The 27,166-nt window shown below is 43.5% G+C and overlaps 2 protein-coding genes across 2 annotated transcripts in view; both read right to left on the reverse strand.

Annotated features, from left to right (window-relative positions):
- Positions 1-5,028: 5,028 nt before the first annotated feature.
- LOC134374637 (cytochrome c oxidase subunit 7A2, mitochondrial) lies at positions 5,029-5,442 on the reverse strand. The gene has a single exon (XM_063092481.1). It carries the CDS (start codon positions 5,418-5,420, stop codon positions 5,169-5,171), a length of 252 nt encoding a protein of 83 aa, XP_062948551.1. The 5' UTR covers positions 5,421-5,442; the 3' UTR covers positions 5,029-5,168.
- Positions 5,443-9,211: 3,769 nt separating this feature from the next.
- LOC134374636 (death-inducer obliterator 1-like) overlaps positions 9,212-27,166 on the reverse strand; it is a 37,520-nt gene continuing 19,565 nt past the window's right edge. Inside the window, 11 exon segments of the mRNA XM_063092480.1 lie at positions 9,212-10,099; positions 13,658-13,853; positions 14,754-14,844; positions 15,577-15,729; positions 16,025-16,529; positions 16,772-16,907; positions 17,170-17,223; positions 17,226-17,276; positions 17,420-17,536; positions 18,680-18,839; positions 18,979-19,423. Coding sequence (XP_062948550.1) covers positions 9,420-10,099; positions 13,658-13,853; positions 14,754-14,844; positions 15,577-15,729; positions 16,025-16,529; positions 16,772-16,907; positions 17,170-17,223; positions 17,226-17,276; positions 17,420-17,536; positions 18,680-18,839; positions 18,979-19,423 — 2,588 coding nt within the window. The 3' untranslated portion in view covers positions 9,212-9,419.

Genomic DNA, 27,166 nt, shown 5'->3' on the forward strand with positions numbered 1-27,166 from the left:
ATCAATTCTTCAATACTTGCAAAAAAACAAAATAGAAGAAAACATACACAGAACACTTCTAAACTCATACTAGGAGGCTAGTATCAGCCTGATATTAAAACTAAAAAAAGAAACTTGAAGAAAACAGGAAAATGTCCCTGACATACAGCATTGATGTATAAATTCCCCCCAAATATGAGCAAACCAAATTCAACAGCACATTAGGGAATATATACCACAATCAGGATGGATTTACTGCTGGAATTCAAGGATCATCCAACATTCAAAAATTGCTTACTGTGATACACCACGTTTAAAAAATGAAAAATATAGACTACACGATTACCTCAAAATGCTATAAAAAGGCATTTAAAAATCCAGCATCTATCATGATACAAAAATTTTCAACCAAATCTGTATAGAAAACTTACATTATTACAATAAAGGGTATATAATAAAGCCACAGAGCTAACATCAAAATCCATGGGGAGAAACTAATATATTGGCCTGTAAGATCCAGTACAAGGCAAGTATGCCCATTCTTACCTCATCCATTCAACATAGCCCTGAAAGTCCCAGCCAGAGCAATTATATAAGAAATACATAATAAAAAGAATCTAAAGCAAAAAGGAAGAAGTAATATTGTCCCTATTTGTTGATGAGATGTTTATAAATGTAGAAAACACTAGTTATATCTAACAAATTTACTATTGTTGCAGGATACAAAACTAGAGTTGTTTCTAAACACAAATTTAAATTTAAAATGTTTTTTAAAATGAAGAAAACATTCTCATATATTTAAAAACTATGAAATACATATGAATAAACTTAAACTAAGTATTAATATATTGGTCTACAGAAGATTATAAAATATTGATGATAGAAACTTAAAACGAAATGGGTAGGTAGAAACACATAGAGTGTTCATGGATGAGTGAACTAATACCATTAAAATATCCAAATTATCTCAACCTATCTACAAATTTAAAGAAATCACTATCATTCTTTTCCAATACAGAACAAACAACCACAAAACCTATATGGATCCAGAAAAGACCCAGAATAGTCAAAGGGATATTTTGTAAAGATAGAAAGGCTGGAGGCATCAATCTTCCTGACTTCAAAATATATCACAAAGCTATAGTAAAGAAAACAACATGGTAGTGACATACAAAGTGGAATATACACCAACAGAACAGAGAACCCATAAATAAATCCACACATATATTTTTCCATAATGTATAATTGTACACATTTATAATTTATGAATACTGACGTATCACAAAAAAACCCTGACAGCAGTATTAACAGTAGGAAACTTAAATAGTTCACTTTAAATATTGAAAGAAACACCCACAGAGAAAATGATTAAAGAACCTGCTCACTTGAATAATGCTCTAGACCAAAGTGTCCTAGCAAAAATATCCACAAATTTCCACCCAACAGCAAAATCTAACTTCTTTCTAAGAACATAGGAAACATTTTACAGAATAGTATGTGTATCAGCTTATAAAATGTCTAAAAAATTTGAGAAGTTCAAAATAATCCCAAGTATCTTTTCCAAACAATGTTACTTGTAATGATCATTTGTAATGATACTACAAATATATAACTTTAAGTAAATAAGAAAATTTACTAGTACAGAAAAACTAATCAAGACACACTTGAATGACCATTGGGCCAAAGTGAAAATTAAAAAGTAATTAGAAAAATATCTCAAATCAAGGAAAATAAAAACACAAGATACTAAAACCTTTGTGCTGCAAACAAAGCAGTATTATGAGGGAATCTTATGAACCATCACCCTCTATATTTAAAAGGATCTCAAATAAGCAATGTCACTTTACACTTCAAGGAAGCAGAAGAAGAGCAAACTGTGCACACAATTAAAAGAAGACAGAAAATAAGATTAGGACAGAATTTAATAAAGGGTAGAAAAACAAGAAAAAATGTTTCCCTCCCAAATAAACAAAACAAAACATCAGAAAAGACAAAGTCAACAAACCCTTTAGTCTATTATGCAAAGAAAGAGAAATAAAAATATCAGAAACTGAAAAGAGACATAACAATATGACTTCAAAATGATCAAAAAATCATAGTGGACAATTTTAAACAAGTATGTGACAACAAATTTGATAACAAAGAAAAAATAAATCCCTTTTTACTGACATACACAACCTACCAGAACTGAATCGAGATAGGAAAAAAAAAAAAAAAAAAAAAAAGCCTGACTGTACCGACAACAAAAGAAGGGATGGAATTAGTACTGCAAATCTTCCTATGAAAAAACGCTCAGGACCAGATAACTTTGTGGGTCAATTCTACCTACACCCAAAGAAATATTAATAACTATCATTATCCTTTAATCCTTTTCATTCACATATAATGTGTACACACTTCTAGGGGACAGTGTGACATTTGGATACCTGTATAGAAACTGGAATGATCAAGTGAGGATGACTAGTGTATCCATCACCTTAGGTACCAGTTTAATATGTGTGATGGGAACATTCAAAATTCTTTCTTCTGGCTTTTCACGACTATAAAACACTTTTGTGTTAACTACAGTCACCCAATACCAAGTCTTCTTCAATACTTCCAAAGAAACAAAACAGAAGAAAAAATACAGAGAATACTTCTAAACTCATTTTAGGAGGCTAGTGTCAGCCTGATATTAAAACCAAAAAAAGAGCCTTGAAGAAAACTATAGAAATATGTCCCTGACACACAGCATTGATACTGTAGGATTCCAGGCAACATGAATTAACTTGGAGGACGTTATGTTGAGGAAATGTGCCATGCACAGAAAGGCAAGTACTGCATGACATCACTCATATGTGAAATGTAGAAAAAGTTGTTCTCATAGAAGTAGAGAGGAAAATAGTGGTCACCAGAGGCTGGGGAGGGTACTGGGGAGGGGGCGGGGGAGAGATTGGTCAATGAGCACAAAGTTACAGTCCGGCAGGAAAACTAAGTTCCGGTGCTCTAGGGTGACGATAGCTACCAATATCGTACTGTACATTTCAAGGTAGCCAGCACGGAGGATCTTGAATGCCACCATCAGAAAGAAATGATAAATGTTTGGATGATGGCTATGCTAACTACCCTGACTGGATCATTAAACACTGTATGCATGTACTGAAACAACACATAAAATTTAAATTTGCTTAAAAAATAAGAAAAGGGGCAAAAGGAGAGCATTCAGGCAGAGGGAGCAGACTGAACAAGAAGCATCAGAGGTGTAGAGGATCATGACGTGTTGGGGACGAGGGGCCTCCTGACATGCCCTGAAGCATGGGGGTGCCTAGGAAGAGTGGGGGCAATGAGGCAGGACAGCTAAGTCACGTTCAGAACGTTGTCCATCCTGAATCAGTTAGCGGATCTCTTCTTGCCTCAATTTCTACCTCATGGTACAGTTCCGAGGAACTTCACATTTCAGAAAGCAGCTAGCCCCCTCCCACCACGGTGAAGTGTAGAAGGGGTGCTCCATCCGAGAGGTCACTGGCAGTTCCAGTGGTTAGGAAGACTCTGTCTCTTTGGCTTATGACATTTATAAGTGCTTCTCAGTCCTTATCCCCTTCTTGGGACTGGAAGCTTCGAGAGGGATGGAGTTGGGCATTTCCCCTGCCCCAGGAGGTTTGACCCCGGTAAAATCTCGTTGGTTATTAGGCTCTTAAGAAATCGTTTCCTTTGAAGGCAGCACCTGTTAAGGAGGACAGAATTCAATGGGCGTATTTTTTTTTTTTTAAGTAGTTAATCTTAGAGTTTATTTAAAAAATTTTTAAAGTATCTTACACATTTAACCTAATTTTAATTTATCCAATCCCACCACATTAACATAGCCCAAACAGAACATTTTGGCATAAAAAACTTACCAGAAATGTTTTATACATTGTTTCACTAGGTTACACCAGATATAGTAAAACACTTCTCACAATATTGAGAGATAAAAGTTGTACAGGACATCAAGCTGTTTTTCCTTTCTGCTACAAAACTATCTTTCACATCATGTCATAAAGGCATTTTACATCACATTTATAAGTTACCTAAATTCTCCTTTGTACAATGCTGATATAGTTTGTTTCAAAACATTATCAGTGGTTTTGAGCTCTGGAGCACTGAACTGGACCAGATTCCAGGCCAACTTAAGAAATTTCTCAGCGTTTAAAAATGTCTAATAATGTTTATTACACTCCCTTCAAAAGCTGGCAGGTTAGATAATATGGCCTCCAAGATCCTTTACAACCTTCAGGGTTCAAGGCTAAAATATCATTAATTGGTTACTTTTTGAGAAATTTGTACCAATAAGCCTCAATGTTTTGATACCAAAAAGCTTAACTTGGCTATTTCAGACTTGACTCAATTTTTCCAAATATACTTTTGTGAATTTTATCTAGAAATTAAAGTTTATAAAACCCTTACTCATCAATTTCCCCTAGATCTGACAAAGCTAGATTCCAATCTTCATGTAGCAATTCAAAAGTACACCTTGCAGATGAAAAACAAAGTTTGACTCCCTATATTCCCCTAGAAGATAACTTTTAGAAATGACCTAAGCATTTTACACTTTATGTTATGAATTAAAGTAACATAATAAAGGCCCAACCCAAGTGAGAAAAAAAGTAATATTGAATTATTTTACAGCCACTCACTCGACTAAAGCCTAATTCTAAGCTGTGGAATACACTGAATATTTAAACATACTCACATAGCTGAGGAAAAAAAAAAAAACTTAAACCCCAGAAACCAAAAATAACCTACTCCTACTACCCCCAGTTTCTATCATACCCCAGAATATAGAACAGAGAAAGGGGAGAGAAAGCAACATGCTTTCAAGTGTTATGCTCAACTGAAATTGAAGACCACCCACTGTATACTTCTGAGCTGCTAAAAGTAAACTTCAGTAAAATAATATCAAAATAATGGTGCTTTATACAAGCTTGATGACAAAAAAAATCATTTTTTCACTCCTCATCTAAGATTTACAAGGCTGATCAACAGCTGAAATTATTGGTATAACGTATTCTAAAGTGATAAAGTCAGACAAAGCATGGTAAAGACTGCTTTATTAGTTGCAGTTAGTAGAAGTCAATAAATACTGATCCACAAAAAGCTCAGTTATTTATCACATTACTGGTCCATAGAGAGCTGAATGAAGATGAACCAAGTGATTGCTGGGATGACCAAAGTCAAGCCTGCTTCTTGGGAAATGAAGCCACAGCCAGCTGATATATGGCATATGCTGTTCCACCAACTGTAAGAATCATGGTTGCTCTATACAGGAGGGCATCAGCTACCCCACCCTTTAGATGTACTGGAATTCCATTATCCTCCTGAAACAGCTTTTGTTTCTCTGGAACTTTATTTTCAAAATGCCTCCGTGAAGCAGTGCTTAGGGTCCTCTGGGCAATCTGACGAAGAGCCGGCAGATTGCGCAGCATCTTTGCTCAGTTACTGCCCACCAACTGCCTCAATGGGCGTATTTTAAATGCCTACTTTCCCCTCCTGCTGAAGCTGAAAGCAATCATTTTGTGATCTTCTACGTGAGAGCCTGGTCGTGTTTCTGGAGGTAAAACTCCTTAATTTGTGGAAACTTCCAAGACTGGGCACCCCAGAGGTTTTGACTCAAACTTAATGAATTCGCCAATTCCAGTTTCGGATTCTGCCACCTGGAGCGCTTCTCACAGAGGTTTGCTTGTGGTTTTCTGATCAAGTAAGTGATGGTTCTTTGAAAGAGCTTCTTTCTCCAGCTTCTGTCTGTCTCTGTCTCTCCCTATTTCTATCTCTCTCTGACTCTGTCTCGCTATCTCTCCGTGTCTCTGTCCCCATCTACCTCTCCCTGTCTCTGTATTTCCTGCTGTCTCTCTATCTCTTTCTGTCTCTGTCTCTCACTCTCTTGCTCTTTCTCTCCCTGTCTGTCCCTCTGTCCCTCACTTTCTTCCTGTGTACCCATATCGATCCCTCTCTCTCACTGTCTCAATCTTTCTGTCCCTCTTTCTGTCCCTCCTTGTCTGTCCCTGTCTCACCCTGTCTCTGTCCCTCTGTCTCAGTTTCTCCCCATCTCTCTCTGTCTCCCTATCTCTGTATCTCTATCTCTGTCTCTGTGACTCTGTGTCTCAGTCTCTCCCTGTCTCTGTCTCACCCCATCTCTCTGTCTCTGTCTCCCACTGTCCCCCTCACTGGCTGTCATCTGTCTGGTCCTGTCACATTCTCCTCCTTGACCACAGGCTGACACAAGGAAGAGGAAGGAGGAGGAAGGGACGGGCGTGTGTCTGTGGCACCAGCAGTGTGGACACCACATGATGCGTGTCTTGTCACCACTGGGATTTGTGTTTTGTTTGCTCTTAAAGATGTAAGTACCTAAGAGCATCTGATAAACCTTCATTATGGATGTGATTTTAATTAAGTCCTTAGGAGTACTTGATTAAATATGTTCGTAACTGATATATTAATATTTGGAAAAATTAACTTTGTTCAATATTGAATTTTTCTTTTTTTTTTTTTTTTCCGTGACCGGCGCTCAGCCAGGGAGTGCACCGGTCATCCGTATATAGGATCTGAACCCGCGGCGGCGGGAGCGTCGCCGCGCTGCTAGCGCAGCACGCTACCGAGTGCGCCACGGGCTCAGCCCTTGAATATTTTTTAAAAATATTATTCAATAGCTTTATAGGACTAGGAAATAGGATGTTAAACAAAATATGAGAGAGAGGAAAAGAAGGTTAAGGAAATATTCCAAAATGTCAACAGCAGTTAGTGCTGGGTATAAAATTATGGGTGACTTTGGTTTTCCTTCCTCTCTTTTGCTGAGTGTCCTGCAGGAAGCAGGTGCAGGACCCGGTGGCTACCAGTCGAGTGCCTGGCCCTGCCCTGCCACTGAGTGCATGAGGTCCTGTCTGTGCTTGAACCCACGTGGTTCCTGCCTTTCCTTTTCAACCCTCCTGTTCAGGCCCCTCCCAGGGCACAGCCACAGCTAAGGGCCCCACTGCTGCCACCGTTGCTGATGCCATGGAGTTCAGTGGGGCGAAGGGTCTGGTGTGGCATGGAGGGGCACGGGGTACCTACTCCCTTTGGGTGTTACCCTCCACTGGAGGCACCAACACCTTCGAGTTTTCTAGAGAGATGGCTCTTTCCACTTTATGACACCTGCCTCAACAGATGTGCCAGGACTAGGAGCCACACCCAAGTGGTCCCTGTGCACTGGCAGCCCAGGATCTCTGGCCTGGGTATTTCTCTGCCCTGTGAGGTGGACATGGCTGTGCCCTTGTCTAGGGACGGGCTGGGGCTGGACTGCTCACCTGTCAGGTTTCTAGAGAGCCATGCATGGCACAGTGCACAAGTGTTGTGGGTGACGTCGGCCAAATGGCACTATGGGCTGGAGCCATTAGAGCTGGTCCTGGAGGGGATGTCGGGGTGGACAGGTGCTTGAGCAGTGGAAGGAGCATGGCAGAGCTGCCTGATGCAGCAGGAGGGTTTCAACAGGGCTTTGGGGTGAACGAGAATGAGACCAGACAATATCCGAGGCCTGCAAGGCCCGAGGGCTTTCAAGTCGGGGCATATTTTCCCAGGCATCTGGGAGGCCACCCTGATGGGAACCTGCAGGCCACAAAGTGTGGAGCCAGGGGCTGTGCCAGGCACCCCTTAGTGTCTGTGTAGTGGAATTGGAACTTCCACTCTCTGGCAAAGTGTCACTGTTGGGCTGGATCGCAGACACCTCTGCCTCGTCCTGTGCAGGTCCTGAGTCAGGTAAGGGAAAGAAAAACCGAGCAGCTGCTGGCAAAGTGGACATGTTTTATTCTTCAGACACGAGCTCCACCGACCTGCAGTTCAGAGCCGCTGCCTTCCATACGAAGTACACAACAGCGGCAATGAGCCAAGGGGTGCCCGGGTTCATGTGCACTAACTCTACTCTTACATCACTTGTTTACAAAGGATGTACCTAGTCACACCCAGCCGGATATGAGGTGAGGGGACCTGACAAACCAACTCCACTTTCCTCACTGTCAGCTACCAGGAGCTCACTTCAGAGCAGTCTTCCATGAGGGACACCTACACATGTGCCACCACTCGGCTTGACAAGGCCCTTGAGGTGATGGGGCCATTGTGGAGGCAGTGCCAATGGCTGTGACAGCAGTCTGAAGGGAGTGGGGGCTGTGTGGCCAGCACAGGTGGTCAGAGGGGTCCCCTTATGAAGTCACCTCCCTTGTTACACTTGCCTCAGGTCTGCCTGAGCTTGTCTGCGAAACGAGACACCAGCCCCACTGAACACTCTGCCACACAAGGCCTGTCCTGTCTGGGCTGGTCAATGCTTTGTTCAGGAATGTTCCCTTAGGGTCTATGCTCACGGCAGAGTTGTGGACATAGGTGCTTGCTGAGAAGCTAAGTGCTGGCCCAAGGGTGACCACATCGATCTGTCATGTGGAAGGTGGGCCAGACCCACACCCACATGCTCCTTCTAGTCGTGGCCACACACCATCTCCCCTTCACCTGCAAGTACTGAGTCTGGGCCACCAACTCTGCCCAACCAGTCACTTCCTAAGAAGCCTGAATGGCAGCTGGATGCTCCTTTGAACCCCAATGAACTGGGATTAGGGGACAAACTCCTGCCCAGGAGCCACATGCTCAGCCCATCCCTGCACCTCCTCACTGTTACACTGTGACCACGTTTCCCCCTTCATCATACTCTGTGGTTCAATGGGAGGGAGGCTCCTTGGTGGCCCCCAGCAGGAGTGTGTGACACCTGCAGAGTGATGAAGAATGTGGGAACCCGGGTGGCCAGCCATGAACTAGGCTCATCCCCCAAGTTCAGGAAGGGGCCGAGGGCAACAGAAGCTGGGGGTCCAGGTGCCCATGTCCAACCTCTGACTGCCCAGTGTTAGGACAAAAAGGCTGAGTGAAGACACACGAGAAAAAACTCTTTGTAGATATTTATTCTACTTCAACTAACAGAACCTGACAGCCCAATATACAGTGATAAAATACTCTGCAATATAAATACAACTTACAGAAATTTCTATCAACAAAACCTAAAGAAACTAACTTCATTTTTACTTTTGTATATTTAAATTAGAAGAAAAAAAACCTTCACAACATATTAAATATTGGAAATGACCCCTGCTTTAAGGTAATTTAACATAGCGACACTTGGTTTATAACACAAACACCCCAAATAGACATGTTCTCCATATTTCCTTAAAAATTTGTGCTATAAAGTGAAAATCTGTAGTGATGTGTAATGCAATAGACTCCAAAAGAACATATGAAATTCTCTAATTTTGCATCTGAAAAAGTTCATGAAAATATAAAAATTATCAACATGTATTTGTACAGTCAAATAAATTAGCCAGGTTTTCTCTTATTTCACACTTCAGAAGGACTTGAAAAATACAACAGGCATATCCTGTACTTCACAGTGAAAAGTTTTCTATTTAGTTTGTAGTTTTTTAACTAATAATCACTATTTTCCCTCGCTTGGCGAGCTGTGCATCCAAGGCTCTCTCCAGGTTCTGCTCTTCTTCAGGGCTGTGCGGCTGATCCTCCTCCTCTTCCTCTAGAGCCTGAGCCTTTGAGAACTGACCAAACTGCTGAATAGTCGGATCTGGCCAAGGAGCTGCGGACACCCCGTCGTCTGCCGTGGTGTTGGAGTCCTGGTGGAAGGAAGGAAGAGCTCCGACAGACTCCTTGGCAGGGGGCTCAGATGATTTCTTCTTTCTGAAGAGAATTTGCAAGATGGATTCCAGCGGTGACACAACAGAGGAATTTGCTGTAGTGACTGCTGCTCGCTTAGTGGAGGCTGTGCCAATCTGGGTAGCTTCTGGCTTGACGGATGACTGTATTTTTAACTCTGATGGTTCTGGAAGAGAGGGTGGAGGTGGAGGTGGAGGGGACCCTGTGGGTGCGGTGCCGACAGCGGTGCCTGCAGGGTACAGGGGACACTTGGAGGGCTTCTCCTCAGACCACGGGGCTGCAGTTATCTTGGGGTAGATGGAACCTTCCACTTCTTCCTGTTGAAGTCGGGGCCGTTTCTTCTCAATTTTGTCTAATTCTCCAGCACTTGAAGGACGTTTTATTTTATGACAGATTACTAACCCAAGGATTATATTTGGACATGGTGACTCAAGACCTGAAAAACAAAATATTGTGTGAATTTTAGAATCTAAATCCAGTTTTCATCTTTCAGAGGTAAATTTTATTAAGGGCTTTCATGGAGAAATTATGTAGCAAAATAAAGCCAAGTGATTGATAAGCTAATTGCCAAAGACCAAATGGTTCCCATCCCACGAAGTCACCACCAGTCCTACCGAGCCCTGATGGCGGCTGCTGAAAGGGAGGGATTAGCCCCCCAGCCACCAACTACAGAACCAAGGGCCCAATTCACGAATAAACTCACTCCAATTGTCAGAACTTGTTACATATTTTACAAAAAATTACACACAGTGCTAAAGCAATAGCATGGTGCAGGTGGCAGGAAGGGCACTACAGCAATGACTAACGTTAACCTGCAGGAATCAAAAGTGCGTGTGGACCACATGTCTTTTAAACGAACGCATCTCAGATACGCTCTTATGGTGCCTCTTGTGACATATCCAGAAGGTAACAGCACTTTTTCTCGTTCACTTATGAGTTGCAACACAATGACCAATAGGATTATAATGATCAATAAAGCACAAAAACCATTAGGTATATTCATTAGTTTCTGGTACCAGAATTACAATGAATGAAACAATAATGCTGACTGAAATAGCTAAAGTAGATGTTTGAGGCTTAGAAAAAAATTCAATGAGCATTAATTTATCAAAAACTAGCTAATGTTTGAGTCTTTGTAAACACAGGGCTTGTGCTTAAGTAAAGCGCCGAGGCATTCAGCACACTGGTGGGGAAGGACAGTCACACGGAGACAGACTGGGAGCTTCAGGGCACAGCATCAGTTTACAGAATAGGTATTTGTTAAGAGACGGTTACTCCAAAGATCCTAAGTTGTGACAACTTACATCAGGAATGCTAACGTTCCCATAATGATCTCCCACCCCCACACTCACACTCCATCAAGAATTCCCAAAGGGGAACTAACTAAACAGCCAAATCACAAACAGTAACTTACAGAAAAATCATTCACAAAGGACAGAATATTTGTTTCAATAGCATAAGGATACAATCCGTCAACCTGTATAAATTCAATTTACAGATAACATTACATAATATACAGGAGGTAATCACACTTTTTTCTTACAATTTAAACCAGTGCTAAGATTGTCCTGTTCTTTTTGTGATTTAGAGATGATCACACATCACTTCACATGGTTGTTTTCATAGTTCTAAATATGTTTGCTGTGAGTCTTCCAAAATTCAGTACGGAATTGATTACCGACAGCTGAGCACACAAGTGCAGGTGGATGTCCTGCCCGCCACTTAGGAGGAGGACACCAGGTTGAGCTGGGGCAACCCGGCCTCCGCAGACTGACGCCGCTCTGTTCCCCTCCCTGCTTAAGGGTGTCCTAAGGCCTCCTGCTTCACAGGCTGCTGTGTAAGAGATTTGTGTTGAAGGCACCCCTGGGTGAGCTGTGATCACAACATATCCTAGTACCACGCCACCCTCCTCTCATGAGAACTTTCTGTCATAATGTCCTCTCCCTGCCCCATCTGGGAACAGCAGTGTGTCAGCAAAAGAAAAGGCAAAGGAGGGGATAGCATCTGGCGTCTGGCCACCACACTGAAGAGCACTGCCAAAATTTCCTGCTTGGCCAATGCGAAGAGCAACTTATCAAGTTAATTTCCTAATTAGCATTCATTATGGGTATTTTATCTTCAAATACTACTTCTTTCACCGTAATAGCTATTTACCGAATACTTTATAGCTAATTTAAACAGACAGTTTTGGGGTTTGGTCAATTGTTAAATCAGCTATCACGGCCTTGTGGACCAAGTACCTCTGCTAAAGATGGTCCCAGAGCTTCAGTACAGGTTTAACTGCTGAGCACATTCGGACCTACTGAGTCACAGCTGAAGTTCTGTCTGTGGGGCAGTTCTGTAAGCCAGGCTCTCTCCCTACAGAACTTGGTCTCAGGAGCAGAAGTAGGAGTGGGCTTGGCCGGGGTGGGGGTGGGGCACTGGACGGCAAGGACTGGGGGGTCTTTGCATGGGGGAGTCACCAGGGACTACCTCACTCAGGGAAAGGCTCAACTTCTAAAGGGCCAACATCAGGGCTCTTGCACAAATCAAGTTTCTTGCATGAATCAACTGCATGTGATTTGCCCAGGCAAGCCATTGTGTTAAACTCAGGAAGACACGGTCCCGGGGCTCTGTAAAGTGCTTCACTCCAACTATCTTTTAATAGCCTAATATGCTTATTGATAAAAACAATTAGTATATCCCAGCCCTGGCAAGCTGGCTTTGACCTTTGTTGTCATATTCATCATAGGTGAGGTTACTCAATATTTATGTTTGTCTTGAAAACAGCAAGCTGTCTAGAGATTGGCATCTAATAAGCAGCTGGTTTTTAGATACCTTCAACTCTTGCCCATCTCATCTGCACACACTGGGAAATGATCTAGTGAAGCTCCATGGTTTTGAACATCCCCAGCAATCTTCCCAAAGATTTTAAATTTAAATAGGCCTGTCCCAAAATGTGTACTCCTATCCTGAAATAGTCAAATCTTATCACTTGACTCACATATTTATGTTATGTTATGGTTGCATGAATATTTGAAATATAACTAGCACCTTGGAAATAACTTATATTCATGGATGAAACAATAAAATTCACTTATCTATCTTGGACCTTAGAAGCAATGTTTACTGAGTTGAAGTGACTTGTCTCAAATTTAATGGCGCTCTACACTGTTGTCAGACAGCTGTGTCCAGCATGACAATACCAAACAAATGAGGGCAAAGGGCAACATGAGCACCCCCAACTGTGCCCCACATCTAGGGGAGGAGCGAGAGAGGCCCAGGTTTCCCGGGAGTAACTCTCTGGGCTCACCCCATTTTGACAGCTCCTGTGTCATGAGTATTTACCTGGAGAGTGGTGTGTGTCCCAAGAAAGCACAGAAGCAGAGGCCATGCCAGCTGCAGCAGGGAGGAGGCTGCCCCGTGGGAGGCCGGGCACCAGCTGGGCATAGGATGCTACTTACCCACCTCCCATGTGAGGGCTGCTGTGAGGTTTACAATTCATAAAGTGTGTGAAAATAAGCAAGTAGGTATGTGAGATATTGAAAGACCAGCTGCAGTTAAAATGTGCCATCTTCCACTTCCACAGAAGCGACACCCCCACCTGATGCCCTCCAAAACACCAGCATGTACTGTGTATATGAAGACTTTTTAGCTCCATGTCTGTGTCCCTTGAGTTCATGGTGGAAGGTCTAGCCTCAGACTCAGTGGTTAAAATTAAGTCACATGTATGGGAAAAGAAACCAAGGACAAGGGGTACATACTGATACCAATCAATACCTCTATGGGCATTTAATTCCAGAAAGTTGGCACAAGCCAAGCCCATGCCAGGTGTTAAGAGTGGGCTCCAGTCGGTGCATGGGCCATGCTGGGGGTGATGGATTCCAGCCCCCAACACAAGCCCAGGAAGTGGAGGGGCCCATACAGGATCCCAACTCAGCAGGACTCCATGTCAGGGGAGAATATGTGTGGGTATCACATGCTCGTAATTGCCACCCAGAAAGTTGGTGCTTACCTGGTCCCTCAAAGGGCAAGAGTGCAGATGGAATATGGTCCTTAGCACCCAGTGGGATGAGGTAGAGGTTCTTGATGTGCCTGGTCTTATTAGGTACAACACCAAAACGGCCACGACTGCTCAAGTAGGAGTAGAGAGAAATGTAGGCAACCTCTTCTTCCTCTGTCAGGGGGTGAAAGCGGATCAGAAAGAGCTCCTACAATGCAAACAGAGGACAGGGGAAGCCTTCACCTGTGGCTATGCGAGGAAAGCATCTGCTTTAAAATTTTTACCCACACCTCAAAGGTACAGCCTGAAATGGGAGATTTTAGCAATTGATTTTGACTTTCATAGCCTTATTGTCCAACATTTGAAACAATGAAATAATGAAGTAGTAAAAGAAACTCACAATCAAGCATCCTAATGCTTAACTCAAGTCTTGGTTTCAGCAGGACACCCTTTAAAATGACTTCTACTCACAGCCTCAATTTCAGAGAACTGTCCTGTGAGAGGCACAGGCCATGTAAGGTGTAGGCTTAGCTGCGTCTGGAGCAACGTGTAAGCTTTCCCGCATGCACAGCGGCTGTGGGCACGGTGAGCAGCTGCACGATCTGCAGCCATTCCCTGTGTGTCTCCACATGGGAGGGTTAAACTAGGCACAGGGTCTAAACCCTTTTGGGAATCTGATGGAAAACTGTACATACAGACACACGCAGCTGTAGCTAAACCTCAGGGGTTCCCAGAAAATCAAAACCCATTCAAGAGCCCAGGCTCGGTGCCCTTTGCCAGATCACCTCCAAATTCCCATTGTACTCCTTCAATCATAAAAAAATAAACATAAAAATGAGGAAATAAAGTTTTCACATTTTTTTACTAAAATGTAATCATATATGTATGATTACAATAAACAAGAAAAGAAATTTCTATCATTGTATTTCTCAAACACACCGCCACATAGGAATGGAACTATATAAACTTATTTTAACATTCACCTGAAAGTATCTAATAAGTTGCAGGCTGACATTTCAAGTGTTAACCATCAAAATGAAACGTTAAAAAAGATGTTTAAATAAGCTCTATGTTCCATTGTTGCAGAGACTATACTATAAGCGGATACCTTAGACACAGAAGACTTGAGTTCACCAACATAATCCCAAACCATCTTCGGTGCGATCCTCCCACTGATGTGAATTATGTTGGGCAAGTCCAAAAAAAAAGTACTTTGAGTAAATCACCTGTGAAACTCTAGTGTTCAAAAAGAGACTAATGTAGTAACATGAAGGCACCAAACAACCCAAAATTCAAGAAAACAACAATTCCAAGGAAAATGGTGATAACTGTATTAAATACTGACTGGTGAACTACCATCAAGGATTACGAGCTCCCAAACTCAAAGGTGGTATAATAACCTTCTGACAAACAGGATTGTTTAGAAACTGCTGCCCAACCTTTTTACGTTATCTTTTGTGAACACACACACACACACACACACACACACACACACACACACACACACACACACACACACAGTAATGATTCAGTTATTACCAGGACAACTGACTTGCCACTCCTTCCTAAGGTCATAAATTCTAGTGCCATCTTTGTTAACTTTGAAAAATGAAAGACCTATCAGGGGGTTACACCTGCCACCCACACTATGCAGGTTACAGATGCCTGGCCATGCTGGTGGCTGGGCACACACGTGTGGTAAATGCCCTTGCTAAACAGATCACTGGGCTGCCCAACTGCTCAGTCAAATTTCGGCTCTGTGCAAACTGCATGACCTGCTGACCCACTGTGGCAACCATTATCTTGCCTTTGGAGGTATTTAAGTGCCCAGGCAGCCAGCGTAAGAGTGTCACATGTCTGCCTGTAGTAGAGGAATTCCTGTGAAAGACACATACACACAAGCACACACACATACACTTTTGGTACTAACCTCACTGAGATAATCAAAACACCCAGAGACAGGATATGCCTTAGTGAGAGATTTTGCTACACTTTTCATGTTAATAAATCCTTTCCAAACGGTGCTGAGTTCAGATAAAAAGCGGTTCGTATCTCCTTCTGCAGAGGAATGTGACCCTGAGACACTGTAAAACAAAACCATGAAAAATAAGGAAATCTCTCTGTGTACAATCAGAATTTCAAAAGAATGAAGAGCATGTGTTTAAAAGTAAAAGTAAATTCCTACAAGTTTTAGTAGCTTACTTTTGCCAATTAAATGCTTTAATCATAATGATATAAATAGACATTTTGGTCAAAGAAAAAATAACCTGAATTGTATTTCTGAGTAAAATTCAGAGTTGAAATCACCAATTGTCTTTCCATTCATTAGTTTAAAAGAAAACTTCACTGGCTCTTTCAGACTATATCTGAAATACACACCTGATATTCTGTGATGGAACTGACAAGTGTCCTGGGTCAGGGGATGAGGACGGCTTAGCCAGTATGAACCTGGGCACCATCACAGAAGTCAAAGCAGGCATCGGTGTGTCTTGTTTGGTTTCTACCACGTGGGCACTGTCTGGCTGGGCTGCTATGGAGGCTGTGACTGTGCACGATCCACTTGGAGCAGTCCTGGAGTCCCAGCTGGACATGACGACAGTGGTGACAACCGCATTCCCACGGCCTTCCAGTGGGGAGAGCTCAGGAATGACATCTCCTGGGGGCCCAGGGAAATACTTTCTCTCCAGGTCTGGATGAGAAGCACTTTCCAGGTCTGGCTCAGAAGCATTTCTGGGCAGAGTTCCTGGTATCCCTTCATCAGCTGAGTTAGGAACTGGATCAGAGGGAGAGTTGGTACACTTGGATTTTAAGTCTTCTTTCTTAGCAGAAGCTAACAATTTCTGTTTTTTCAGAGGTGGCTCATCTTCTGATGAGGAAATCTGACCTGAGGTAGATGAGGAAAGACATGGTGAGAAATCTGACACATCCAAGACCACAGCGTGCTCACGAGCAGGTAATTGCTTACGAGAATCCAAAAGCAACAATGCAAAGAGAGGAGCTAACTTCATGAACTCCAGAAATCCATTCTACCCCCCCCCCCTTTTTTTTTTGGTTTAAACTCACCTTTACAAGGATTAGTGATTTTAAACAAAATCCAGTTTAACATTATCCCAAAATTATGCTCACCTGTACAGATTTTACAATTTAGATTAAAAAGATGCGCCTCATGGTGGCTTGTTGTGTCTTTCAACAAACTGCTACGAATGTCCAGAAGGTGCTGGGGGCTTTTTTCAGGGACAGCTTGTACTGATTCTTGCTGTTCCTCAGAGAAAACAAATAGGTAGGTCATTTATTTTCCAATGCCACTTCCAAATTAACAGCACACATGAAAAAAGGTGGATGTGATGAAGAACCATCAGAAGAAAATAAAAGATCACTGGATACAAGTCCTTGAGAAGTAATGAAATTATATATATTTGTTATAAGCTCAGTGTCCTGCCCAATAATTTAAGACACCTAAAAACATTTTGAATGGAGAAATTTTACTCTATCTTTTCTGAACCCTGATAATACCAAATGCTCACACCTAAGTCTGACACGGGTGTATAATCTTTTATATTCGGAATGGTTTCCTGTTTTTAATGTCAGTCTTTTTGCTTTCATGGCACAATTTACTTCTGGATTCTATCACCTAAAATAAAAAAGACAAAAATCAAGCCCTCCACCTTGTTTTCCAGGAGGAAAGCATATCACTCCTGCAAACAGTGTATTATTTGACTTCTGGTAAAGTTAAGTCTCTGGTATCTGAAGCAGCCATTCTAAGTCAGTACTCACAGATGTCATCAGTTTCTCTTTCCCCCGGGAAATTTCCTTAGATCCAAGTTCTTCTGGCTTCATTCTCACAAGTTTTGCCAAAGAGATTTCTCCACGCAAAACACGACGGAAGAGTCCCTATAAAGAAACATCATTCATTCATTCATCCTAACAATATCTGTGTGTGTTAATGTGGAGGCTACGGAAACAACAAAGCAGCACAAGAAGCTCTGCCTGGAGGTTCAAGGACCACTGGACATAAACCAAAGCTTTCAATGGAAGGCTGCACTGCACAGAGCCCTGCAGAGGCGCGACCTCACCTGCCTCCCCAAACAGTCCCTTGAGAGCACGCACCAGGCCGCCCAGCTGAGAGCAAATGGAGGCACAGAAAACATGGGTTTCAAAGTCAAGCAAGGCCCATGTTGCACTGATTCTTCTTTAAAAAACAAAAAGTCACCTCTGCAGGAAAAACAAAAGCATGTACACAATTTGGAATACAGGTCAGTAAGATACAGTTTTAGGAATACAGACAGGATGAAATGACTTGTGCTGGGGGGCTTTTAACCACGATGAGATACAGAGTATCTGACCCTGGTTCTACTGCACAGCTAAGAGCTCAGAGAGTGACACAGAGGACCAGAAGACTGTGAGCCCTGGAGGCAGGAGGCAAGAGACTGTACCAGACATGCAGCTCAGCCTTCTCAGATTTCATTTCCATTTTCATTGCAGGAGAACAGCCCCCACTCCACGGCTGCTATGAGGACTGAGCTGCCCTGCAGCACCTGTCCAAATGGTGAGAACTGGAGGGGCTGTTCCTTATTATTACTGTGAAGTAGCCCAAATTGTTGGGCTCACTCAAGTGAGGAGAGAAAAGAAAATAAGGCAGAAAAGGCTGTCTGTAGCCAGAATATGGTCACACCCATATTCTAGGTTAAAGAATCTGTACTTTACTTTAGAGCAAATGAAGGGATGGACATGTAATTTGGCACTGCAATGTTTAGAAGAGGCTAATCTGGTGAAATAAAAGATGAACTTCAGCCAGTGAGATCCCTGATAAGAGTCCACTTAAGGTAGGGAACAGAAAGATCCGCAAGTAACACCAAGTACATGGGGCCATACAGAAGTGTCACAGAGGATAAAAATACTTTCTAACTTTCATGGAAAGAATATAAATGTTGCAAATGCTCTTTGATGTATTACTGTGAAACTCAGCGAATAGAAAACACACACCAAGTTTCCTTCTGCGTCAGGAATACTGCAGTACACAGAGACCACACACACCTGATTTTTAGGATCCTTGAGGTTGAACAGGAGGCTGCGGTATTTTCTCATGTAGCGAATATCTGTAACTTGAAACAAGTTAAACATTTCCTTCTCCAGATGAAGGGTGATGTTTCCTACTTCTTTCTCTGTCATGATTAAGTCATCACTGTCACTGACTCTGAATGGAATGAAAAAGAAACTACATAAACCCCTTGAATTTGGATACATTACATTTTTGAAACAGTGGGGCAATCTCAAAGTGATCACGCCATACATGGAAGAGCTGCCACAGATAAAAGCCAAGGACAACAGCCCACCTTTTCTACAAAATCTCTTTCAAGGAGCGTCTTATATTCTGCCGAATTTGTGAACTGGGTTGTGACTGGGCAGGGCTCCAGGTCCCAAGGTGTCCTGGGACTGGAGAGGCCACAGGGAGAGAAGTTGTTACCGGCTTCCCAATGGCACCAACCAAAGCAGCAGATCTAGGGAACTGTCTGGAAGCCGCCGTCTGCCTGACAGCAGAAGTGCCACCTGATGGGGTGGCCGAGAGCCACAGCTTTTGGGAGATGGTGCCCTTGAAGCTAGAGGGTGCCTTTTTAATGGACGGTTGAGCTGCTGCCACATTAGCAAAAGGAGGAGACTTCTTTGGAGCGAGATGTCTTGGCGATGGTCCTTTGCCCACCAAGCAGCCCGGGCGGGCTTTTCTCTTTGAGCCCGAGGCCACCGCTGCCTTCTCCTCTGCTCTTCCGTCTGCCTTCCTGGCTGCAAGAGAGAGCGCAGGTGTGTGGGTGACACAGGAGAACAGGCTTCAAACACGCCCACCCTTAACTAGCAGGAGCTTACTAGGCATTACTGAATAGGATACATCTAGAAAAAAGGATTTTTAAAATCTTAAAATTCAGAAAAGAAGCAAAATTAAGGGCTGTCAGCAGTATTTATGATAGTGACTAAAGCTTATTTGAGATATAAAAATGCTTTATTATATTACTATATTAAAGCTTTTACTTCGACCAACAAACTCCATAATCAAAGACTCAATTTACTCCTCAGTTGAGCTTTAAAACTGAAGGACAAACTTCATTTTACCAAAAAAACAAACAAAAATACCCTACGTGGGTTTAGGATAGCACTAAAGAATTCAAGTGAAATTTTTTTGTAAACTTGAGTTTCAAAACTCTTCTCAGGAAGGGTAAACAGACGAGTGCGCTTTCCATGCACATTCAACCCCCTGAGTGGACCTCTGTGGCAACCACATCTGAGCAGGGGGGTGGGGGAGGTTTCACATGCCACATTGTCCTACTAGACGAGTCACTTGGAGGTGATGCCATTAATGAAATATGGAAAGGTGAGAGGAATTTGCAAGATGGGGAAAGTCAATCATGTTTCCATACTAAGAATTGGCAACCAACAATATAATAATGTTGCTGTTTAAATGTCCCCCTTTACAGCCCTCTAGTCATTATTTAATTAATGTGGTAAACAGTAAATTAGTGCTTTTAATTAAAACAAGGATTATAGTCAAAAGCTCAAAAAAAAACCCTCAAAAGCCCCCAACTTGCAAAAAAACCTTTACATGCCAGGAAAGAACCCATTGCATTATAATCCTATATAGTCCACCAGAACTCAAAGATCAGCACTGCAGCCCCTCAGCTAGGCAGGGGCTCTGGTGCAGACGGCATGTCAGTGGATGATGCTTGTTTGGGAAACTGTGTAACACAGCAGCAATCCAGGCGGTGGGACAAGGCATGAAATGTCGGGGGAACAGGTCAGAGCTGCAGGCGGCCTTGGGCTGCATGGGATGAGGGTTTCCCAGGGAAGTGGTCAAGGTACAAGTTCTTCTCAAACTATCCACTCAGCAGCAACCCTCCAAATTCCCAAACATCTTAGTGGGAGAATTCGACTCATATTCGAGTGATCCTGTAAGTTCTCAGTCAATTCACTAAAAACCTGGGAGCTGCAGTTTCCCCACTTTACAGGACAAATAAAATTCTTTAATTTTACAAATTTGCAACAGTACCACATGGATCCAAAGCTTAGGACAGTCAGACAGTGTTAACAGGCATTACAGTTCACTTTAATTCCAACTGCTTTCGTATTTTTTGTCCTAAACGTCCTTTTAATGGTAATTCACACAAATGGCAAATCCTACATTTTCCTCTCATAGAGCCCTTCCAACCTCATACCCTGCCTGTCCTGTCCCCTGCCACAGGGGGTCTGCCCACAGCACTCCATACTTGGCAGCATTTCTAAGTCTCAATGGTCGAGGCTCTCCACAGACCACTGTGTCCCCAGGGGACTGCGGCTCACATGCTACAACAGCCACCCCTCTAAATGCTTCATGCCTCTGGCACCTCTGGGTCTTCAAATGAAGTGCACTACACAGCAATGACAGTGTCTGACAAAATCAAAAATAGGGACACACTAGGAACAATGACAAAGACTACCTTTTAATGTCCAGACACCTTGTTTTAACATTTTTACGTGTATTATTTTATCAGATCAAGTTTGTATACCTAAGGGATCACTGTACGTTAGTATTTGGAAGTTTATTTTTTAACAACTCAGATTTAGGTAGCAAGGTTTGCAGCATCTAACTTGACTGGCTCCTGGAGTTTAGATTAAATGAAATTGGCAGAGTCCCCTGTCCACGGGGGAAGAAGTGTGGAGGCAGGAAATGGCTGAACATATAAAGCACAGCAAGGGTGAAGTGCTACATGACAATGTCAAAAGGACTCTGACACTGAGCCAGGGCACCATGAACCAACTACTGGCCTAGAGAGGTGTGTAACTAACCACCAGCCAGGAAGCTGACCATCCAGCAGTCATGAAAAGAATGAACCTGGCATGAATGAACTTGAGACCTAAATCCAGTTCAGTCACTGTTTCTACAAACAGAAATTTTTCTGAGAATATTTTAACATTTCCAGAAACCTCAACAAAACACCTTGAATGCAGCACATGGGACACCTGTGCTATGTGACCTGAAGCCAAACCTTAGTGACATTTAACAATCACCTTGTTTCAGGTTACAAATACATGACCACCTCAAAAATATTAACAACATTTCTCCAAATTATAAGCTTTAAAATGAGACGTCCACAAATGATTAATACTTCCACGACTGGTCTAGTTATGTATTTTCTCCCTCATTCATGGAAAACCAAGGGATTGTTTCTGGGACTTTCCAACACATGTGTCTAAAGTCATTTATTACCCAAAAGCAGTAGTAGTAAATTATGTAATACATTACAAAAGGTGATTGCCTTCCTTAACCATGAAGATGCTATTTTATAAAATTAGCTGCTTCTCTTAAAAGCCAACCTTTGTTATCCTTTACCTACTCTTTACTGAGTATATAAATAGAAATAAGTAAATTATTGGTAAAATGTTCTATAACTGGGAGACTTCAGTGGCCAGTTGCCCACAGTTTACCTGCTGGTTTCCTATGACACATATTAAGCCTCTGTTCTACGTCGACGGAAAATGTTCAAAACATACCAAAAGTTCTACCCAGCAGCTGCCCCAGGGACCTGCACGCACTTCTGTCCCACTGTGAGTGGCAACCGCATCGGTGGTGCTGGACTTGGGTCAGCACTGCTGGAATGGCAGCGAAAGAGAAACTCATTTTTGAGCACAGCTAAATTGTAAACTTGCAAGTTCACTTTTTAGTGAATTATGTCGTGTATAAATTTACAGGATGGCAAGGAGTAACTCTGTGACCAACCAGAAAAAAACCTATTCTAGAAAAATAGCAGCACCACCTGTCAGGGCTGAGACACTCCTGCGAGCTGCTGAGCTCTCTGCTGGTCAACGGCAGCACTAACTGCATCATGATCAGAGGTGTGACACCCAGTCCCCTCCCATTTGTCCACTGGACAGGAGGGAAGCCATTCTGTCCACACAGCATCTTTCAGCATCTGCACCCATGGGGCCTGATGGGGGAGAAAATGTGTCACCTTAGGGAGCTGGCTTAAACCTTAGCAGCAGGAGAAACAGCTGCCCATGGCCAGGCTGCTGCCCCAGATGAAACTGCTACTGCCGGGCCTGGCCATTTGTTTACAATGGAAATAAGTTGTTTGGGGTCCAGCCGAGTATAGAATGAAGCAGGCCCTTGGGCACAGAGAGCAGCAGCACACCCTAGTGGGCTAATTTCCCCAAATCATGAAACTAGGTGTCTTGTCTCACTACAAGGGTTACTGTGGCAGTACAGCATCACTGGACACTCGTTGGAACTAGAGGGCCTCACAGAAACCAGGAGGAGATAATCTGGCCTCCAGCAAAGGAACTATACTAATAATGTGCTCCTCTGGGTAGAATCTTCCCAGTAACCCACATGGAAGTTGCAGCAGGACAGGGATGAAAAATACAGGGCAAGAGCTCAAGTCTGCACAGTCCCAACCAACCCCACAGATACCCATGTCCAATGACCACGCACAATGGACGGGTCCTCAGATGCAAAGAAACAGGTGAGACACACCCCTTCTCAGTACTGGTGACTGATCTAGGGAAGTCAGGTTCCAGACCCTCTTTCTCTCACACTGTGTCCTGAATCCTCACCATCACAGCTACAGCTGTAAGGACTGTTTCTCTTCTGTGAACCTGCAAGCTAGGTCTCTGAAGAGACACAGAGGAGAAAGTGTGTGAGTAAATTCTGCTCTATTTTTAGACCTCAGTAAGGCACATGCACATTGTAGTTTCCGATCTCAACTGTTTCTTCACTGTCAAGATTTTTCCTGGTATGAAAAATCAAGGTGCCAGTAGCAAAAGAAAATGTTTTGCTTTTGCTCCCCTGCTTAAACATTTTCAAGTAAATTTCATGTCATGAGGGGAGATGGGGATTGCTCTCAGCTGCATCATGGGTCACCTCTCAGCTGTGCAGTGGTGTGCCTGGCTGCCAAGCTCACTTGGGAGCAGAGATGCTGCTTTTCCAGATTTTCCAAGCCAGAAACAAGCATTGTTCACATTGAGAAGGTTAAACTTAAACCAAGATCATTTTTTGTGCCTAAATGTTTACTACTTAAACCCAGCAAGACAGAAGCATGTTAAAATAGTCCATTTGCACTCCCCCTGTCCCAAAGAGTCACATGCACATAAAACCCAGAGCTGATGACACCATGCAAATCATGGTGCAGGACATGCAACCTTGAGTTCTTCTCACTGAACACTTCCAGGTTTGCATCAAGTAAAAGTTGACTCAACTTTCATTTAAGTAGAAAAAGTAGCAAAAATTCCTACTGATTTCCTAAATTTGCTTCTCTAATTCCCACAAGCTGGCTATAACTATATTAGTGTTGATATATAACAAACAACTATTAAATAGTTTATGACTTTATACAGATGTATCTGAAGATTGTATACCATACTGGAGGAATTGTACCAAGTGTCTTCAGAGGTGACCTTTGCAATCTATGACACTGATAATGCCTTCAAAGGGACTTTCCAAGATTATTAATCTTTAAGGTGTATTAGAGTAGATCCATAGCTCTAAAAGGCTCTATGAAGGTTATTGAGGAGCAGGTGAATTTATTGAGACCACTCCTGCTGAAAATTCTACTCTTCTCATCCCACTTCTCCAAAGTGGCTGAAGAATAAGAAAGAAGGGAACAAGTAAAGGACAGACTGAAGGATGCCACAGGACAGTGCTGACAAGATCTCACCTTGCAGGTTCAAGTTTACAGAGATGTGAAACCTTTCCCTGACCTAATTTTCTGAATAGGCTATTTTTTTAAATTTATGAAATGTAAGACACTTCTTTAAGGAAGCTGAAGGCCCACCCACACATGCATGAGCCCTGGAGGGGCCTACACACACCAACAGAGCCAGCACCCAAGTGAGTGCAGGATACTGCAAGCCAAACTCTTATGTAGCCGTAGGCCCACCGCTGCCCACCAGAGCCCCAGTGGGGCATGCACATTGACCCAGAAGGAGCCAAGGGAGCCAAGCATGCACTCAAATGCATTGATACAAGAAGAGTCACCACCACAGCCTACAAACAGAGGAGGAAGTCTCTTCCCTCATAGCCCACTCCAGAGTAACAGAAGAAACAAATGTCCTATCAGATGACCAAACACCAATGAAAATAACAGAACTACAAATAAATAAGAAGATATGACACCACCAAAGGAATATGGTAATTCTTAAGTTCCAGACTGCATCAAGCAGGAAAACCTTGAGATGTCTGAAAAGGAATTGCAAGCACTGATCTTAATAAAACTGAGAGAGATAAGAGGAGAATCAACTAGAGAACACAATGAAGCGAGAAAAATTATGCAGGTAATGAAGGAGGAAATTTAAAAAGAGATTAATAATTTTGAAAAGAATGTAACAAAACTAGAAAGGAAGGATTCATTCAGTGAAATAAAAAACAGAACAGGAAGCTTGAGCTGCAGGCAAGAGCAAGCAGAAGAAGGAATTTCAGACCCAGAAGATGGTCTTTTTGAAATAACCCAGGCAGACAAAAAAAGGAAAAAAAAAATTGAAATGAAGAAAATTTAAGAGAGCTAATAGAAAACCTCAAGTGCACAAACATCCAAATCATGGGTATTCCAGAAGGGGAGGACAAAGTAAAAGTCATTGTAAACCTGTCTAAGAAAGTAATGACAGAAAGCTTCCCAGGCATAGAGATGCAGACTTTCAGATCTAGGAAGCCTGAAGATCCCCAAACAGATGCAATCCAAAAAGATCCTCTCTAAGCCACATTACAGTCAAACTGGCAAAATTTATAAACAAACAGAATTCTAAAAGCAACAGGAGAAAAGTGTCAAGTCACCTATAAGGGAGTCCCCATCAAACTAACAGCAGACTTCTCAACTGAAATTTTACATGCCAGAAGAAAATGAGATGATATATTAAAAAATACTAAAAGGACAAAACTTCTAGGCAACAATTCTATACTCAACAAGTTTATCCTTCAGAAATGAGGGAGAAATAGTGTATTTCCCAGACAGACAAAAATTATAGGAGTTCACTACCACATGACCAACCCTGCAAGAAATTCTCAAAGGAGTCTTGCATCCAGAAACTGAAAAATGATAATCACTCTCATGGATTTACAAGAAAGAGCCAAACTCACCATTAAAACCAAAACACTAGAGTTTTCAAGATGGCGGCGGCTGCGGCGGCTGGCGCGGAGTAGCTGAGGTGGAAAAGGTGGCCACTGGGCCTCAGGCAGCCGGGAAACTTGTGGACCTTCCTCTGGCCATCTCTTAAGGGAGGACTGCTGCTGCTGGCCGGTCGTGGGGGCTCAACGCCACTTTGCCCCCGGCAGGAGAGGCTGCCTCATTTACAGGCAACAGCTTTGAAGTGTGGAGCAGGAAAAGAACTGATTCTTAGCTGCAAAAGTGAGTCTTGAAACAGGGAACACGGCGCCAGGGCTGCTGTGGATGCAGCCAGGATCCCGGAGGCTGGGGCCGCACTGAAGGCGGCCAGCTGCCCTATTCAGGATTCGAGGTTTCAGGCTGGCATTAAAGAAGATTCCTGGGAGCACCCGAGCGGCGCCGCGACTGAACAGCCCGAGGCGGCAGCGCCGAGAACACGGAAGGCAACAAACCAGAGACAGAGCGAGCGCCCGACCTGGCACAGCACTGTGAGTGATCCCTGGCACAGCTCTGTTCGGGGGGTGGATGCCCACGCGGCTCCCGCCTGCACCACCAGGCCACTCACTGCCACGGTGCTGCCTCCATTTTCCCAGGTGCGGGCAGCTCCGCCCTGCTCGGCCATCACTGAGCCCATTTGCTTGGCCTGGCGCGGGGCTTTCCGGACCCTGCGGGCCGACCTCCTCTCCCACTCCCGCCGTGGTTCTCTGGCAGGGCTGGGGGTGTGGGGCGTCCCAACCAGTTTTGGGAGGGCTAGGAAGTACGGGCGGGCCGACTGTCACTCCACCACACCCTGGACTCTGCCCCGGTAAACTTCCTCTTACTGGGAGGCAGATACCATCTCTGCCACCACCAGTTTGGAAAAAAGCCTAACGAATTTCTGGTTGGGAATAGTGTGGTAGGAGAGTTCCCAGGTCCGCTTGAACCTGCCGGAGAGCAGGCTGCAGGCGGGCACTAGACTCGGTTTATACCGGGGGGATACAAAGGTGAACAAGACCCGAGAAAGATCTACACAGTGCTACAAAGGCACCCAGAGAGACCGGTCGTCTGTGCCTAGCAGAAACCTGGTAGACTTCCTGGGCGAGGCGGTGCTGAGCAGGGTCTTGAAGGCCCAGCTGATAGACGAGGGGTGCAGAAGACACGCCCCAGCCCAGCACAGTGTGCACAGAGGGGGGAGACGTGCGACCAGGGAGGCGGAGACTCGACAGAAACCACACACCCGGTGGGGTCGCCACTGCACGATCTAACAGCCTGGGCCAGAGCACACGGAACGGGGAGAAGTCCTGTACAGAAAGTGAAAGCTCAACAGAGATCACACACCCTGTGGTACGTGATCCACCAGCCCAGCAGAGTACAAGCTGACCAGAAAGGTGGATCCCCGGAGAAGCCCAAGACCCGAGGCAACCACACA

Source organism: Cynocephalus volans, chromosome 4 (assembly GCF_027409185.1).
Source record: "Cynocephalus volans isolate mCynVol1 chromosome 4, mCynVol1.pri, whole genome shotgun sequence".
Classification (NCBI taxonomy): domain Eukaryota; kingdom Metazoa; phylum Chordata; class Mammalia; order Dermoptera; family Cynocephalidae; genus Cynocephalus; species Cynocephalus volans.

Excerpts from the sequence above, each read along its gene's own strand:
- LOC134374637 (XM_063092481.1), bottom strand. The coding sequence starts at position 5,420 with ATGCTGCGCAATCTGCCGGCTCTTCGTCAGATTGCCCAGAGGACCCTA.